Raw genomic sequence first — 17,381 nt, 5'->3', positions numbered from 1 at the left:
AGTGGGTAGCAAGCAGTGGGTGGAAGTGATTTTTTTGATATTACCAATGCATCAGAGTACTAACCTAAAAAAATTAGTAAGAACTTAAAACATAAGCCACTTGAGTGGGTTTATTTGAGACAATGGCATTGCCAGCTTAGTAACTGGCATCTCAGCCGTGATACGCTGATCCGAGTCCCCTCCTTGACAGCAGGAAACAAATACAATTCAGGTCTGCTGTTTTCACTTTACGTTCTCCCTGCTCCAGCCAGCCCCGTGGGGTCGCTCCACTCTTGACCAGTCTGCTCTTGTTATGCTGCTTGCACAGCCCCTCCTGGTGACTCTCTTCTAAGTGTCAGTGCAGGAACCACTGGTCAGTCCCCTGTGGACCCAGTTGTTCCTTTTTGAACCAACGGTTGGGACAGGCTCACCCCCTCCTGTTGCCTGGGGGCGTGCTCTGTGACCTTTCTCCTGGGAGCTTGCCTGCGCTAAATAGCTGAGGTTAACTTGCTTCATTTCTTGCCTTAAAAAAAAAAAAAGTAGGGACACAAGTGGGTTTTGATTACATCGATGAATTGTATAGTGGTGAAGTCTAGGAATTTTTTTTTTTTTTTTTTGAGACGGAGTCTCACTCTGTTGCCCAGGCTAGAGTGCAATGGCCAGGTCTGGGCTCACTGCAACCTCTGCCTCCTGGGTTCAAGCAATTCTCCTGCCTCAGCCTCCCGAGTAGGTGGGATTACAGGCACCCACCACCACGGCTGGCTAATTTTTGTATTTTTAGTAGAGATGGGGTTTCACCATGTTGGCCAGGCTGGTCTTGAACTCTTGACCTCAAATGATTCGCCCACCTTGGCCTCCCGAAGTGCTGGGATTACAGGCATGAACCACTGCGCCCAGCTGAAGTCTAGGATTTTAGTACATCTGTCACCTGAGTGGTGTACATTGTACCCAATGGGTAGTTTTTCATCCCTCACTCTCCTCCCACCTTCCCCACTTCTGAGTCTCCAGTGTCCACTATACCACTCTGTATGCCTTTGTGTTCCCATAGCTTAGCTCCCACTTATAAGTGAGAACATGTGGTATCTGCTTTTCAATTCCTGAGTTATTTCACCTAGAATAATGGCCTCCAGTTCCATCCGAGTTACTGCAAAAGACATTATTTCATCTTTTTTTTTTATGGAAGAGTGGTATTCCATGGTGTATATATACCATATTCATTCATATCCATTCATCTGTTGATGGGCACTTAGGTTGATTTCATATCTTTGCAATTGTGAATTGTGCTTCTTGCCTCTTTTTTGACCAGTCACCTTTCAGGATGATTTCGCTCAAATCTTCATGCAGTTTCTATGGCTAAAACTTGCGCAATTGACTGCACAGGGAAGCACATTCTTTTTAAGTACCCCATGGTCTTTCTAATCTGTAAGAGGGAGCACCAACATAGCACTGCAACCCAGCACATATTATCTCCTGTATCCATCACCCCAAAGTATTGGTTCCTTGGAGGAACCCTGTTCTTTTGACCCTCAGCATTCTGACAGTCCCTCTGCAGTAGCTTGCTGGTAACCAGAGGCATGTCCCATGCATTATAATGACCCAGGGTGCCAAGTTTCCAAGTTCATATTGCCAAGTCCCCATCCATTTTATTTTTAGTCCTAGGCATCTCACGCATATAAGGCCTTTTCCTTTTTTTTTTTTTTTGTCTTTTTTTTTTCCATCATCCTCCCTTTCTCTTCAACTCCTCCATGCATATGTTTTCCTTGTAAGGACACAAAAGAAGAGCTAAAATGTAGCTGGACCTGTGATTGTTCACTGTGTTCCTAAATACAATGTTGTGTTTAACTTTCTTTTTTAACTTAAAGCACATTTCTCCCCATAAAGAAATCTAAAGAGATTGTTTAAATCAGTGCTTCTCAAACTTTGACGTGCATATGAACTATGAACAAATTACATATATATATATAAAATTATTTTTTTTCCTAATAGAGACAGGGTCTCATTCTGTGGCTCAGGCTGGAGTGCAGTGGGCGATCATAGCTCACTGTAACCTTGAACTCCTGAGCTCAAGCAATCCTCCCGCCTTGGCCTCCCAAAGTGCTGGGATTACAGGCATGAGCCACCGCGCCCAGCCGAGAATATTGTTAAATGGACCTCCAATTAAGTAGGTTTGGGGTGGGGCCCAGGTATCTTCATTTATAACAAGCTCCCAGGTGACGGTGAGGTTGCTGAACCCTAGACCAGGTAATGAGAGTAACAGGAGTTTAAATGACCCAGGCGTGATGGTAGTTCATACCTGTAATCTCAGCATTTTGGGAGGCTGAAGTGGGTGGATCACTTGAAGCCAGGAGTTCGAGACCAGCCTGGTGAACATAGCAAGACCCAGTCTCTACCAAAAAATTTAAAAATCAGCTGGATGTAGTGGTACCAGCTACTTGGGAGGCTGAGGTGGGAGGATTGCTTGCACCCAGGAGTTCAAGGCTGCTGTGAGCCAAGATTGCACCACTGCACTCCAGCCTGGTGACAGAGTGATACCCTGTCTTAAGAAAAGAAAAAAGTTTAAATGGTCTTTTCAAGGGATTCCGTTTGTAAATAGGACAACGGCCAAAGGTTTCTTGAGATAGATTCACCCAGGTGGTATGTATTACTATATAATCACTTTGTTTCATGATTTCTCTCAATTTCACCTTATAAAGACATGGTAAGAGTCCATTGGAGTGTCTAAGGCACTTAACAATTTCCTGAATAAAATGTGTTTTATGAAGGAGCCATGATGTGTACTGTCTTTTATTCCTGTGTCCCCCAGGCTGGTACAACCGTCTCTACATTAATTTCACGTTGCGTCGCCACATCTTCTTCTTCTTGCTCCAAACTTATTTCCCCGCTACCCTGATGGTCATGCTGTCCTGGGTGTCCTTCTGGATCGACCGCAGAGCTGTGCCTGCCAGAGTCCCCTTAGGTAAGGAATACCTCAAGTGCATATTCCAAGCATCTGCAAATATAGGTATTAACAATTCCTTCCAGATAAAACCATTCTTTTCAAATTGATTCTATATCCCTTTTGGCGTTATGACTTGGAAAAACTCAAGAGTTATTTATTTATAGTTAAAATCCTGTAATTAGGAATCTATGTAGCAAAATGCTTTCCAGGACTCTGCAGGTGCCCATCCAAACAGCCCACCTTTAGTCTTGTCGAAGCCGTGTTCCAGGGTGGGCGAGCCTGGTCTTTAGGTGCCTTCTTTGCTCACCTGCAAAATGAATCATATCCTACAACAGTGTTTCTCAAATGGTAGCTCAAGGGGTCTTTGTGATAGAGTCTTTGTGGGAAATTGTTAAAAATGAAGGGTCCTGGGTCCCATCTGCATCTATAGAATGAGAATCTCTGAGGGAGGACCAGGAACCTGCATTTTTAACAAGCTCTCCCAGTAATTATTCTGTGTACTCAAGTCTGAGAATCCCTTCTCTATAAGCATTCCGCTTATGGCTATTTGCTGTCAGCTCTTTTTCTCACCTTAAATATTATACCCATTTATACACACCACCATTGCTCAGACAGTTCAGGAGCTGCAGGGGAGAATGCGACCCACCAGGTTTTAGTGAAACTGGATTGGAGCTGGCCCTTAAGATGACCCCAATCCCCTGTGATTTGATGTTTGCCAAACAAATGTTCTGAGCTTAATTTGAAATCCTGGGCAAATTTCCATGGACAGATGCCTTGTCCCCTAACAGTTGTTCCATAGCTTGAACAGTTACTGTGCTAAATAGCTACACACTCTAGTTTTAAAATCTGTTTCCTATAAATGAAGTTAACATTGTCATCCTTGGTGAAATTGACCCTCAAGTCCTCAAGTGGACAATGCTGAATGGGCAGCTAGGTCCAGCATGGTGGTGGCTGCTGGGGGTGCCCTGACAGCTGTCGACACAGGCCCAGGACAACAGGACTGCACACCAAGAGCCAGGACATGATATTAAAATAAACCCCATGGGCTTTTTCCCCTTGATGGAGCAGTAGTTATAAGAAACATATATACCTGCTCATATATGCAACCTCTTATTTTGTAAAAATCAATTGAAATAAATGTTTTAATGCCAAAATGTCTAGGGTTCTTTGCAGAAGAATAGTGACACAGATGCTACGATGAATACACAGGGTATGCAGAGGGGCGAAAGGGTAGGGAAGCAGGGGGAGAGGAACGGGAAAAGCTTCATGAAAAGCTAAATCTTGAAAGATGTGTAGGTGTTTGCTGGGCAGTGGAGCAGGGATGGAGACATTCTAGATTGAGGGAGCAGCAGGGACAAATGAGCAGAGACATGAAACCATCCTGTGTTTGGTGAAAGACAAGCAAACACTTGTTTCTCATTCTTGTGTTTGCAGGTATCACAACGGTGCTGACCATGTCCACCATCATCACGGGCGTGAATGCCTCCATGCCGCGCGTCTCCTACATCAAGGCCGTGGACATCTACCTCTGGGTCAGCTTTGTGTTCGTGTTCCTCTCGGTGCTGGAGTACGCGGCCGTCAACTACCTGACCACCGTGCAGGAGAGGAAGGAACAGAAGCTGCGGGAGAAGGTGACTTTGCCATGCGCTTATAGTGTCTGGTCAGGATGGAACCTGATCTAGCTCTGGTACCTCAGGCAGGGCAGACCTTCTCTGTAAAGCAAGGTCATGATACCCTCTCCTGTGCCTACTTCACAGGGTTGTTGTGAAGAGCAAACAAATTGGTGTATTTCAAGTCATTGTGAAATTTACTTTGGGTGACATCTTTCATTCATTGAAAAATTTTTTTGCACCTACCACATACTTGGACCAGGTCTTAGTTAAGTGTTAGGGAACATCTTGGTGATGTTCATAGTTTAGTGAGGGAATCCCAGGAGAAAAATAAGTGACAATTTAACATAGTGGGACAAATTATTTATGAACATAAGGGTGTAATAAAAGAACTGTCCAGGGAAGAACATTTCTCATTCTAGGAAATCTTCCTTCATATGTAACCTCATGCATGCTCCACCTTTTCCCAGGTTATCTTTCCTCCCACCTGACTCTCCTTTCCTCCTCCAGTGTGCAGCTCAATGGTTATCTCCCCCAGCAAACTCTAACCATGTTACAGTAATCTATCCCCACAATGCTAATCCCCATCCCCATGACAAATGCACACATTCATGCACACACTTGTAATTATGTGATCTGTAAACATTTTTATCAAGGGCTCATAACAGATTATGATCTCATGGAGAACAGGGTGATCTATGAATCATGAGCATTCTTGTTGGTCTTTGGTATGGCACTGTGATATTTTCTAAGAGTCAGTATGTAGATTTTAGATCAGCAAAAATGGATACCAGGCTGGGCGCAGTGGCTCACGCCTGTAATCCCAGCACTTTGGGAGGCCGAGGCGGGTGGATCACCTGAGATCAGGAGTTTGAGACCAGTCTGGCCAACATGATGAAACCTCATCTCTACTAAAAATAAAACAATTAGCCTGGCATGGTGGTGTGCATCTGTAATCCTAGCTACTTGGGAGGCTGAGGCAAGAGAATCACTTGAACCCCAGAGGTGGAGGTTGCAGTGAGCTGAGATTGATCGTGCCATTGCACTCCAGCCTGGGCGACAAGAGCAAAACTCAAGTCCCCCCAAAACAAAAACAAAAACAAAACAAAACAGGATACCTACCCTCTTCCCAAACTGGGAATACCAGAAACCAGGCAACACCCTCCACTATGCAGTTCCTTTTGAAGGACTTCTGAGAGATGATGCTGAGCTCACACCCCAACATGTGTTTACTGTTTGCAGCTTCCCTGCACCAGCGGATTACCTCCGCCCCGCACTGTGATGCTGGACGGCAACTACAGGGATGGGGAGGTGAATGACCTGGACAACTACATGCCAGAGAATGGAGAGAAGCCCGACAGGATGATGGTGCAGCTGACCCTGGCCTCAGAGAGGAGCTCCCCACGGAGGAAAAGTCAGAGAAGCAGCTACGTGAGCATGAGAATCGACACCCACGCCATTGATAAATACTCCAGGATCATCTTTCCAGCAGCATACATTTTATTCAATTTAATATACTGGTCTATTTTCTCCTAGATGCTTGTAATTCTACAAATTTCACATTTCCATGGCATGCACTACAGAAATAACTGTATAATGAAAAAGTATTTAAGGATATGGTTAAAAAAAAAATCCCAGGACCCACCCATGTTTTCACTATCCCTTCTGCAGCTTTCCAAAGCTACATTGACAAGACACTTACTGGTTTAATTTGCACTTATTAACCATCTATTGAATACACAGCATTATATTAGGTGCTGCAGGAAATACGACACTGTAGCGACTGATGTTAGTTGTTACCCAGATCCCCTGGAAAAGCACACCACCAGTGTTGTGGGCACATTTAGTTCCACCCGTGAGACCCTTGATGCTATTCACATGAATAATTTATTTTCCTCAAGTGTCATTACATTGTTCAGGCTACGTGAACTTGGAAGCACCTACAGGCCATTTGCATGAAATTCACATGCACCTAAATCCTCACTTTGACAGAAACTCATGCTTCAGTTTATAACCTATTACCTATTTTGTATGCGACTCCACCTCTGCATGTTTATTTTAATAAAAGGCAATGATAACATTCACATTATTTTTCTTTATATGCTGTGGTTCACAGGCTTTACCTCTTCACAAGAAAAGCTCTTTAGATTGGTGCAATTGCTTCTGATTTTGGTGAAATTTTCCCTGGTAGGGAAACTTTGAAGATAAGAGTACACACATGCATTTTGTCTGTTGTGTCATAGAGGTAACTAGGCTATAAAATTTGTGTTTAAATGTTCCCTATTTTATATAATCACCACTTCATATTTCTTCTTCTTGGAGCATGTCCTTGTTCAAAGAGAAGTGCTTTCTCAGTGATGTGATATCTTCACTGAGGAACTTGGGTAGAGAATGATTTCTTCTGCATAAACATTTCAAGGAAATACATAATTTGGGACTACTTGTAACTCATTAGAATGAGAAATGCTCACATGGTTTCTTAAGAGAAAAAGAACATCGGAAAGCAAAATAAATGGGAAGATATCACTGGACATCTGCATTTATACTCGAAATACCAGCATTTTCTATGGACCAGAAAACTGCCATCACCTAGACCACACAGCCCAGATACCAGGCAGAAGGATGGCCCAATGGCAACTGATGTCAGGGCATGGGGTAAAGGAGAGGGTTCTAATCTGGTGTATCACTTAAAAACAGTTATTTATATTATATATCTGCTATATAGATCAACCTCCACCAAACTTACCCAAACAGCATTTGTTTTATTTGAAACTCACTTTAATAAAGTGAATTATATACACAATAATGTCATTTTCATTTCAAAGTTAATTTGACTCATCACCAATACTAAATATTATGATATTTCTACATATGCAGGACTATATTTTAATCTGAAAAAACCTATTTGCATAAACCCTAATTACAATGTAATCTCCCATTATCTCCAATGAAAACTCACCGAAAGAAAGTTTTTTGGCAAGCTTGAATAAACTTAAAGGGATTTAGATGAAATAGTTGAATGTTAACTATTTAAATTTTGTATTCTTATTTTACTTTTTTGAGACAGGGTCTCACTCTGTCACCCAGGCTGTAGTGCAGTGGTGCCATCTCAGCTCACTGCAACCTCTGCCTCCCAGGCTCAAGTGATTCTCCCACCTCAGCCTCCTGCGTAGCTCGGGCTACAGGCATGCTCCACCACACTCAGCTAATTTTTTAAAGTTTTTGTAGAGACAAGGTCTCATTATATTGCCCAGGCTGGTCTCAAACTCCTGAGCTCAATCAGTCCTCCCACCTCAGCCTCCCAAAGTGCTGGGGAAAAAGGCGTGAGCCATCGCACCTGACCCCTAAATGTTAACTTTTGATGTTTAAAAATGTTATTTTTAAAACGCTGGTTTTTTCCATGATTATTTTATAGAACAATTGCAATCAAACTCTTTACAAACATCTTTGCTGCTGTCTTCTTCCTCATGATCACTAGGGCCACTGTGAGTGAACTGGAATGTATCCAGGGCACACCATCTGAACTTCCATCTATTTGTACAGGATACTCCACCATTTGAAGCAACCTATGGGATACACTATTAGTGTGCTAAAGTTGCGATAGCGAAGTACCACAGACTGGGTGGCTTAAACAACAGAAATTTATTTTCTTACAGTTTTGGAGGCCGAAGTCCAAGACCAAGGTGTTGGCAGGCTTGGTTTCCCTGGAAGCTTCTCTCCTTGGCTTGTAGATGGCCATCTTCCCACTGTGTCTTCACATGGTCTTTCCTCTGTAATGTGTGTGTCCTAATTTCTTCTTCTTATAAAGACACTGGTCATATTGGAATAGGGCCCATGCCAATGACCTGATTTAACCTTAATTACCTTTGTAAAGGTCTATCTTCAAATACAGCTATGTTGGGAGTTAGGGCTTCAATATATGAATTTGGGGCCCATAGGGAGACACAATTCATTCCATAACAGATGCCAATAGAAATTATCAATTTGCTTAATAGTATATCTAATGCATCTTTTAGATGTTTATTCTTGATTTTTGCAACACAACACATGCAGCATTGTTTTTTAAAGTGATATTTAAAAGACTTATTTACTTTGATAGTCACACAGTGATTGTGAGGAATCAGTGATTAAATTCATATTAAATGTCTTTGCTATCTTTTCTGGCAATTCCCGGTGACCACTATGAGTATCTAAAACTAGCATTAATTGAATAATTTCCATGCTAATGTGTTTTCTTAAGGCATTACTTTTCTGTCAAAGTTATGTAATTGACAGAGAGCTCTGTAGTATGACTTCGTAAGGACCCAAATATAAAGCAACTCCCTATTTTTTGAAGGATAATTTTGGAGAAAACCACATAATATATCTGAGCATCTATAGTACTTAATACGTTTTACTGGCATGAGTAGGAAGATGTGGTTAATAATATTGTCTTGTTAATGGGCAAATACCATGTGGCCATATTTAATAATTTTTTTAATTTTAAAAATTTTTTATAGAGACAAGATCTCACTATGTTGCCCAGTCTGGTCTCAAGCAAACTCCTGACCTCAAGCAATCTTTCTCTGCCTCAGCCACTGTGCCTGGCTTGAATAATTAATTTTTAAAGAGTTAAAATGTATTTGACTAAAACTATATCAAACATAATGTATTCTCTGCCTGGTAGTTCAGAAGGCGCTGTAGGATTCTGAAGGATTTTTATCACTGTGATAGAATGTAGGCATCATCCAGATGTGCAGAAGGGTTATAGGCAGTAGAGAACTGGAGTTTCAATATTCTTTAGTTGCTTTCGTAATTCATACTTTATAGGGAAGGGTGGTGATGCTAGATCTTAGAATAAAAAATGGCTTATATTTTAGTGACAGTGAAACCTCACATTTGTAAATCCAGTTTTACAAAAAATACTTTCACATTCTGTTTCATTTGAACCTGAATGAGGAAATTCTAAAGGCCGAGAGAGGCTGATGGAATAACATGCAGATAACATGGTTAATAAGTGAAAGACTCTTTTTTTTGAGGCCGAGTTTCACTCTTGTTGTCCAAACTGGAGTGCAGTGGCGCAATCTCGGCTCACTGCAACCTCCACCTCCCAGGCTCAAGCAATTCTCCTGCCTCAGCCTCCCGAGTAGCTGGGATTACAGGCACACACCGCTATGGCTGGCTAATTTTTTTTTTGTTATTTTTTAGTAGAGACGGGGTTTCACCATGTTGGCCAGGCTGCTCTTGAACTCCTGACCTCAAGTGACCCACCCACCTCAGCCTCCCAAGGTGCTGGGATTACAGGCATGAGCCACCTTGCCTGGCCTTTTTTTTTTTTTTTTTTTTTTTTAAGACAGAGTTTTGCTCTGTCACCCAGGCTGGCGTGCAGTGGCATGATCTCAGCTCACTGCAACCTCTGCCTCCTGGGTTCAAGCGATTCTCCTGCCTCAGCCTCCTGAGTAGCTGCGATTATAGGTGCCTGCCACCACGCCCAACAATTTTTTTTTTTTTTGTATTTTTAGTAGACATGGGGTTTCATCATGTTGGCCAGGCTAGTCTCGAACTCCTGACCTCATGTGATATGCCCACCTCGGCCTCCCAAAGTGCTAGGATTACAGGCATGAGCCATCGCGCCCAACCTTAAGTGAAAGATTTTTTACTCAATGTTCATTCACCTTATTACAGATAATAAATACTGGACAACCAAACTGTCATACACAATACATAAACACTGCTATAAGGAAATATTTTAACTGATCATTGGTATATTTTAATTAATTCGTTAATTCATTTATTTATTCATATATTCGTCAAGTAATACTGAGCACCTATTACTTTGTAGGAAACATTTTAGACCAGTGCTTCTTAAACTATCTGTGGTGAAGGTTCAGCTTGTTTTATTTTTTAAAATGTCAGTCCATCAGCTTTTTGTATGATGAGTTTTTTGAATGTGGAGAGTCCCTGACATAACCCAGTCCTGTGCCTGCATCCCCTCCTTCAGAACCATGGAGCCCACCACCATGTGTTGCTAAAATCACAATCACAATAATCCACGTATAGAAAGAACAATTTCATTTTGATGTTATCAAGAAAATTGCTACAGCTGAATTTCAGGGCTTGCTATGTATGGGAAATTTCAGTACCTGCAGTAAATAAGAAAGTACATTCTCCAATGCACACGTCAACAATGTTAAAGTAAAACCATTTCACTCACTTCAGTATTATCACAACTTTTAAAATAAGTGAATGTGTTTTCAATTCCATATTCTAAATTTAATTTCAATCTATTTCCTTTCAATTATTTCAAGTATTACTATTTGTGTAGAAGGAAATATCCTTACGTTTCTTGAGACCAGAGTGTTTTATGAATGCCCTCTAGTTTACACCAAAAACAATGAACAGATCCTTATTGGTGAGTTTAGTGGGTTTCTTCAAGTAGCATTTATAGCTCTGTACACACTCGGTACCTATTGTGATGAAACACATGCATTTGTAGGCTACTTGGCTGGCAGGCAGGCCTTGGCCATGAGAACTGAATGAAGATAACTGAATCTCTTTGAGAATCAAAGCCATGCCTAAGTGAGGTTAACTTATATGAAGTGTTCAACCACACAACTATACCTTATATCTATAATGGGGAGAGGAAAATAGGGAAGTGTTTATCTTTTTCATTTTTCTTGATTTGCAAGCTTCAATACCCTGTTTAAAACAGTGTAATTTTAGCCGGGCACAGTGGCTCCTGCCTGTAATCCCAGCACTTTGGGAGGCTGAGGTGGGAGGATCACTTGAGCCCAGGAGTTCAAGACCAGCCTGGACAATACGGTGAGACCCTGTCTCTACAAAAAATAGAAAAATTAGCTTCAGCTGGGCATGGGGGCACATGCCTGTAGTCCTAGCTACTTTGGACACTGAGGCAGGAGGATTACTTCAGCCCAGGAGGTCAAGGCTTCAGTGAGCCGTGATCACACCACTGCACTCCAGGTTGAGTGACAGAGCAAGACCCTGTCTCTAAAAAAATTCATAAAATCTTGTGAAAGTAATTAAGGAAATTTTAAAAAATTGGAAATTTAAAATCTAGTTAGCAGGACAAAGCAAAAAGTGAAAAACTTCCATTTCAGTCCAAATGGAGTTAAACACAACCCCAATGACTGAAAGATACAAATTTAGGCAATATGTTTTGAGTGTATACAATGTCAGACAGTTTGGTATGCTGAGTTGAATAACTGCTTTGGCATTTTGTAGACTGAACCCTCATGTACCTATCTAAACTTTGTGATTCTCCAATAAACAAAAGTCCTTTAAACGTTTTAAACATCTAATTTGTTTTGAAAACTAAAAATAAGACAGGACAGCCAGGCACAGTGACTCATACCTGTGATCCCAGCACATCGGGAGGCTGAGGTGCAAGGATGGCTGGAGCCCGGGAGTTTGAGACCAGCCTGGTCTCTAACAGAGAGCCTCGTCTCTACCAAAAAAAAAAAAAACTTAAAAAAAAAATTAGCTGAGTGTGGTAGGGTGCACTGGCGGGAGGATCGCTTGAGCCCAGGAGGTGGAGGTTGCAGTGACCTGAGATTGCACCACTGCACTCCAGCCTGGGCAACAAGCAAGACCTTGTCTCAAAATAAATAAATAAATAAATAAATAAATAAATAAATAAATAATAAACATAAGACAGGGAACCACATGCCATAAAGAGGTGCAAAAAGTAAATCCTCTCAAATTCCCACCATTTCTGTGGCTTAAAATTTTAATTGACATTTCTAGAAGTGGTCATTAACACTGAGGAAAACCCACTGGAGCAAGAAAGAAAGTCCAGCAACAAATAAAAAATACAACCTCAAATTTAATTTTTTGTTGCAACGTAGAACCCAGATGAATGTCATTCCAAAACATTGTTCCTAAAAATGATAGATTCCAAAGAAAAAGACATTAGTTGCAGGGTGAGAGGTGAGTGGAATTGAGAAGAATTAAAGAGGCAGAAGTTGCTTTAGGAAATTTTACTGGCTGCAGTGCCAAGATTTCTGTTGTTCAAAGGCCAAGTTTTAAATCTCATTCAGGCATGTTATAACAGGATTCTGTTTGTAATTTTCCAGTGGTTTCTTTCTCTTAGACTTTCTTCTTCTTCTTTTTTTTTTTTTTAGACGAAGTCTCGCTCTTGCACCCTAGGCTGGAGTACAATGGCATGGCGTGATCTCGGCTCACTGCAACCTCCACCTCCCGGGTTCAAGTGGTTCTCCTGCCTCAGCCTCCTGAGTAGCTGGGATTACAGGTGCCTGCCACCACACCTGGCTAATTTTTGTATTTTTAGTAGAGACAGGGTTTCACCATGTTGGCCAGGCTGGTCTCGAACTCCTGACCTCATGTGATCTGCCCGCCTTGGCCTCCCAAAGTGCCAGGATTACAGGCGTGAGCCACCATGCCTGGCCCTCTTAGACTTTCTATTGGAAAGCAATCAACTTTATATTGCCCAGTTAATGACATGTGCAGAGAAACAGTTCAAGCATGATGAGAGAAGAAAAAATGATCTTTGAAAATTTCTCAGTCTTCACCCCAAATTGGTACTGTTTCTCATGTTATGCCTCTGCACGTAACTATCCTTATTTTAATGTTCTGGCTTGTCTCCAAAACACTGTAACTACAGCTTAATATGAACCTAGCTATAAAGTTGCTGGCTTTGCCATCCCAAATAGTTAACAGTCTTTGCAAAATGGTCTTTAGTTATGATATATGGTATGATTATACTCAAATATATTGGGTAGCTTTACCTAAAAACTAAAAATTTAAGGTACAACATTAGAACTATTTTCCTATTTTGTAATACTTTTCCATAACACAATTTAATTACCATGGCATTCCTCAAGTTGGATTTCCACTTTTGGGTAATCACTACACCTTTTTTTTTTTTTTTTTGAGATGGTCTCGCTCTGTACTCCAGGCTGGAGTACAATGGCATGATCTTGGCTCACTGCAACCTCCGCCTCCTGGGTTCAATCGATTCTCCTGCCTCAGCCTCCCAAGTAGCTGGGATTACAGGCACCTGCCACTACACCTGGCTAACTTTTGTATTTTTAGTAGAGATGGGGTTTCACCGTGTTGGCCAGCCTGGTCTTGAACTCCTGACCTCAGGTGATCCACCTGCCTCGGCCTCCCAAAGTGATGGGATTACAGGCATGAGCCACCACGCCCAGCCTCAATGCACCTATTTTTAATTGAGATAATTACAATTAGGTTCTCGTAACTCACAGTATCCCCAGAGCGGCACTGGCATTACCTTGGAACATGTCAGGGAAGCAGACTCTCAGGCCCCATCCCAGGCCCACTCAATTAGAACCTGTAGTTTAACAAGATCCCCAGGTGATTCATATACACATTCAAGTTAGCAAAGCTCTAAACTAGGTTCTCATAACCATACACCTTTGTCATTCATAGAAAGTGATGAGTGTTGCCTCTATGCATTCAACAACTTATTCCATATTGAGCGTTTATTATATGTGCTAAGCACTGTGTTAAGAGCTATAGCTGATCTATTGATCTCAAAGAAATTGTTAAACTATCCCCCTAGGGTCTGCACCTTCAAACACCAAGCTTTGTTTTTTTTTTTCCTAATTTTTACTTTTTATTTTTCTTGAGACAGAGTCTTATTCTGTCACCCAGGCTGGAGTACAGTGGTGCCATCTTGGCTCACTGCAACCTCCACCTCCCAGGTTCAAGGGATTCTCCTGCTTCAGCCTCCTGAGTAGCTGAGATTACAGGTGTGGGCCACCACGCCCAGCTAATTTCTGTATTTTTTAATATAGATGGGTTTTCACCATGTTGGCCAGGCTGGTCTCAAACTCCTGAACTCAGGTGATCCGCCTGCCCTGGCTTCCCAAAGTGCTGGGATTACAGGCATGAGCCACTGTGCCTGGCAGAAGCCCAGCTTTAAAGAACACAATTGTCTCTTCAAAATAGGAAGAAATGTTTGTTCAGGAATATATCTTTAAAATATTCCTCTACCACAAAGCTCAGTTAATTTTTTTTTTTTTAATTCTGGTGGAGTATGAATCCGAGTTACCTAGGATTTAAGTGTTGATTTTTTTGGTTGTTTTTTTTTTGGCAGGGGAGTAACCTGTAAAGTTCACCAAGTTTTAGAAGGCAAAGATTAATTTTTTCTTTTCCAAAACACAGCATTATCATTTTTCTATTAAAAACTCTCCACATTTTGTAGCCATTATAATAACTCCATACTATGGATATACAATTCAATCTTTCCCCTAGTATTGAAAGAAATAATAATATTGTGATGAATACTCCTTATATTCCTATCACAGACTATTTCCTTACATTAACAATGAGCATATAGAATGAGGTTGATTTGAGATCAATTTTCTTTATTATATTATGGTAGTACAACTCTAGGTCCCTAGCTTTTTAAGACTTAAAAAAATCAGGAAAGGGTATTAAACTATACCTTAGTGATATTTGATTGTATGAACAGTAACCCACTCAAACTAACTTAAAAAAGAAATAGAATACAGGGGAATCTCACAGGCAGGAAATAAAATGAAGTGCAGCTGGGGCTCACTGGAAAGATTTCAGACAGCTGCCCTTTCTAAGCAATATAGTAGTTTACTTCTTGCTGGACTATTGCTTTATTCATAAGATTGGACTTCTCACAGCCATAAAAAAGAATGAAATCATGTCCTTTGCAGCAACATGGATGGAGCTGGAGGCCATTATCCTCACAGAAACAGAACACATAAACTGAAAATAAGTATCTCATGTTCTCACTTATAAGTAGGAGCTAAACAAAAGGTACACATGGACATAAAGATGAGACAATAGACTCTGGGAACTCCAAAAGGGGGTGGGGAGAGAGGAGGGTGAGAGTTGAAAAATTACCTATTGGATACAATGTCCATTGGACATTGCAGGTAGTATGTATTGCATGTACACATGTATGTATGCTACACGTAATACCCATGTAAACAAGCATACGTACCCCCTGAATCTAAAAAACAAAGTCCCACTTCCCTGGATTGTATTATTGAAACCATGTTTGCAAGAATTATAAGTGAGAAAATTACGACAGTGAGAGAGATCTGACCTAACTGACGCCATCTTGCTTCGAACCGCCAAACTGCCCTTGTTCATTCCTGGGTGTAAGCCAGACTAACTTTGGGAGGAACTTATAGTTTAACTTTGAAACAAAGATAACAACCCTTTCCCAAACCCCCTTCTTGCCTGAGGACCAGGCTGCCTTTGTTAAGACTAACAAATTAGCCACAAGATTAGAAATTATCATTTAGGAGTCATTGTAACCAGAGGCCACAAGATCCTGAACCTCCCTAATTGTTCCTAGGGATAACATCACTATAGCAAAACCTAAGATCAGGGCTTGAGGTATTCTTCAGAGCCCCATTCTGATGCACCAGCCGGAGCCACCCAGACCCATTTTGCACCAGCCGGAGCCACCCAGACCCATTTTCCATCTGGCTCAACCAGCTCTGTGATCCCACACAGGAACAGAATTCAGCAAGAACCCACTCGGGCCCCACTATGATTGCATCTCCGACCTGACCAATCAGCACTCACCACCCTGACCCCCAACCTGCCAAATTAGCCTTAAAAAACCCCAGTCTTCAGATTTTCAGGGAGACTAATTTGAGTATTAAATCTCTGTTCACCCGTTTAGCCTAGCTCTGTGTAAATTAAACTCTTTTCTATTGCAACTCCCATCTTGATAAATCAGCTCTATCTGGGCAGTGGGCAAGGAGAACCCATTGGGCGATTACATTATCAGCTACTTGATTTAAATGATGTAATTATATTATTAAAATTATTCTGTTAAAAAAATTAGACTTCTCTGACACTCAGCTACAGGATTATTGACCTCAAAATTCCAGGGCTCATCATCATCAGTGGAACTTTAGGCCAGGAGAATTTAGAAAGTGCAGACGGGGCCAGGAACAGTGACTCACATCTGAAATCCCAACACTTTGGGAGGCTGAGGCAGGAGGACTGCTTGAGCCCATGAGTTCGAGACCAGCCTGGGCAATATAGTAAGATCCCCATCTCTACAAAAATTTTTTAACAATTAGCCAGGCATGGTGGTGCACACCTGGAGCCCCAGCTACTCCAGAGGCTGAGGTGGGAGGATCACTTGAGCCCAGGAGGTTGAAGCTGCACTGAGCCCTGATTACGCCACAGCACTCCAGCCCGGGTGACCTAGTGAGACCCTTTCTCAAAATAAACAAACAAAAAATAAGAAACATTATAAAAAAGGAAAGTAGCAGAGGGTAGGTGGGGTGTAGTGGCAACATCAGAAGCTGGGAAGCATAGTCTCAAATCTGCTTGGAGAAAATGCTTAATCATGGTTGTAATCTCTTTCTGCCTGGGATTTTCTTTTTTCTTTTTGAGATGGAGTCTCACTCTGTTGCTCAGGCTGGAGTGCACTGGCACAATCTTGGCTCACTGCAACCTCTGGCTCCCAGGCTCAAGAGATTCTCCTGCCTCAGCCTCCTGGGTAGCTGGGACTACTGCACTACCACGCCCGGCTAATTTTTGTATTTTTAGTAGAGACAGGGTTTCACCATGTTGGCCAAGCTGGTCTCAAACTCCTGACCTCAGGTGATCCGCCCACCTTGGCCTCCCAAAGTTCTGGGATTACAGGCGTAAGCCACCGCACCCAGCCTGGATTTTCTACTATAAACTATTCTTATATATTTTTACAAGGGATCTTTTTTCTTAAAGAACACACGACCCACCTATAAGCCTTCAAAAACTATGGCAAGCACACCAAATAGGTGCTGTGAGTAACTGCTCCATATCTGAAGAAACGTCATGGCTCAACAATCATTTACCGCCACACATGTTCAGAGATAACGGGACTTGGA

General features: G+C 41.7%; 1 protein-coding gene across 3 annotated transcripts in view; it reads left to right on the top strand.

Moving 5' to 3' along the window:
• GABRR1 (gamma-aminobutyric acid type A receptor subunit rho1) overlaps positions 1-7,330 on the top strand; it is a 40,324-nt gene extending 32,994 nt beyond the window's left edge. For all 3 annotated transcript variants that reach the window (XM_063812544.1, XM_024357330.2, XM_063812545.1), the window contains 3 exons: positions 2,783-2,935; positions 4,352-4,548; positions 5,770-7,330. In XM_063812544.1, the coding sequence (XP_063668614.1) occupies positions 2,783-2,935; positions 4,352-4,548; positions 5,770-6,063 (644 nt within the window). In that variant the 3' untranslated portion in view covers positions 6,064-7,330. The remainder of the gene's footprint in view (positions 1-2,782; positions 2,936-4,351; positions 4,549-5,769) is intronic.
• Positions 7,331-17,381: the final 10,051 nt, after the last annotated feature.

Source organism: Pan troglodytes, chromosome 5, assembly GCF_028858775.2.
Source record: "Pan troglodytes isolate AG18354 chromosome 5, NHGRI_mPanTro3-v2.0_pri, whole genome shotgun sequence".
Classification (NCBI taxonomy): Eukaryota; Metazoa; Chordata; class Mammalia; order Primates; family Hominidae; genus Pan; species Pan troglodytes.
Note: the sequence above shows the minus strand (reverse complement) of the source record. Positions and strands in the feature narration are given on the sequence as shown.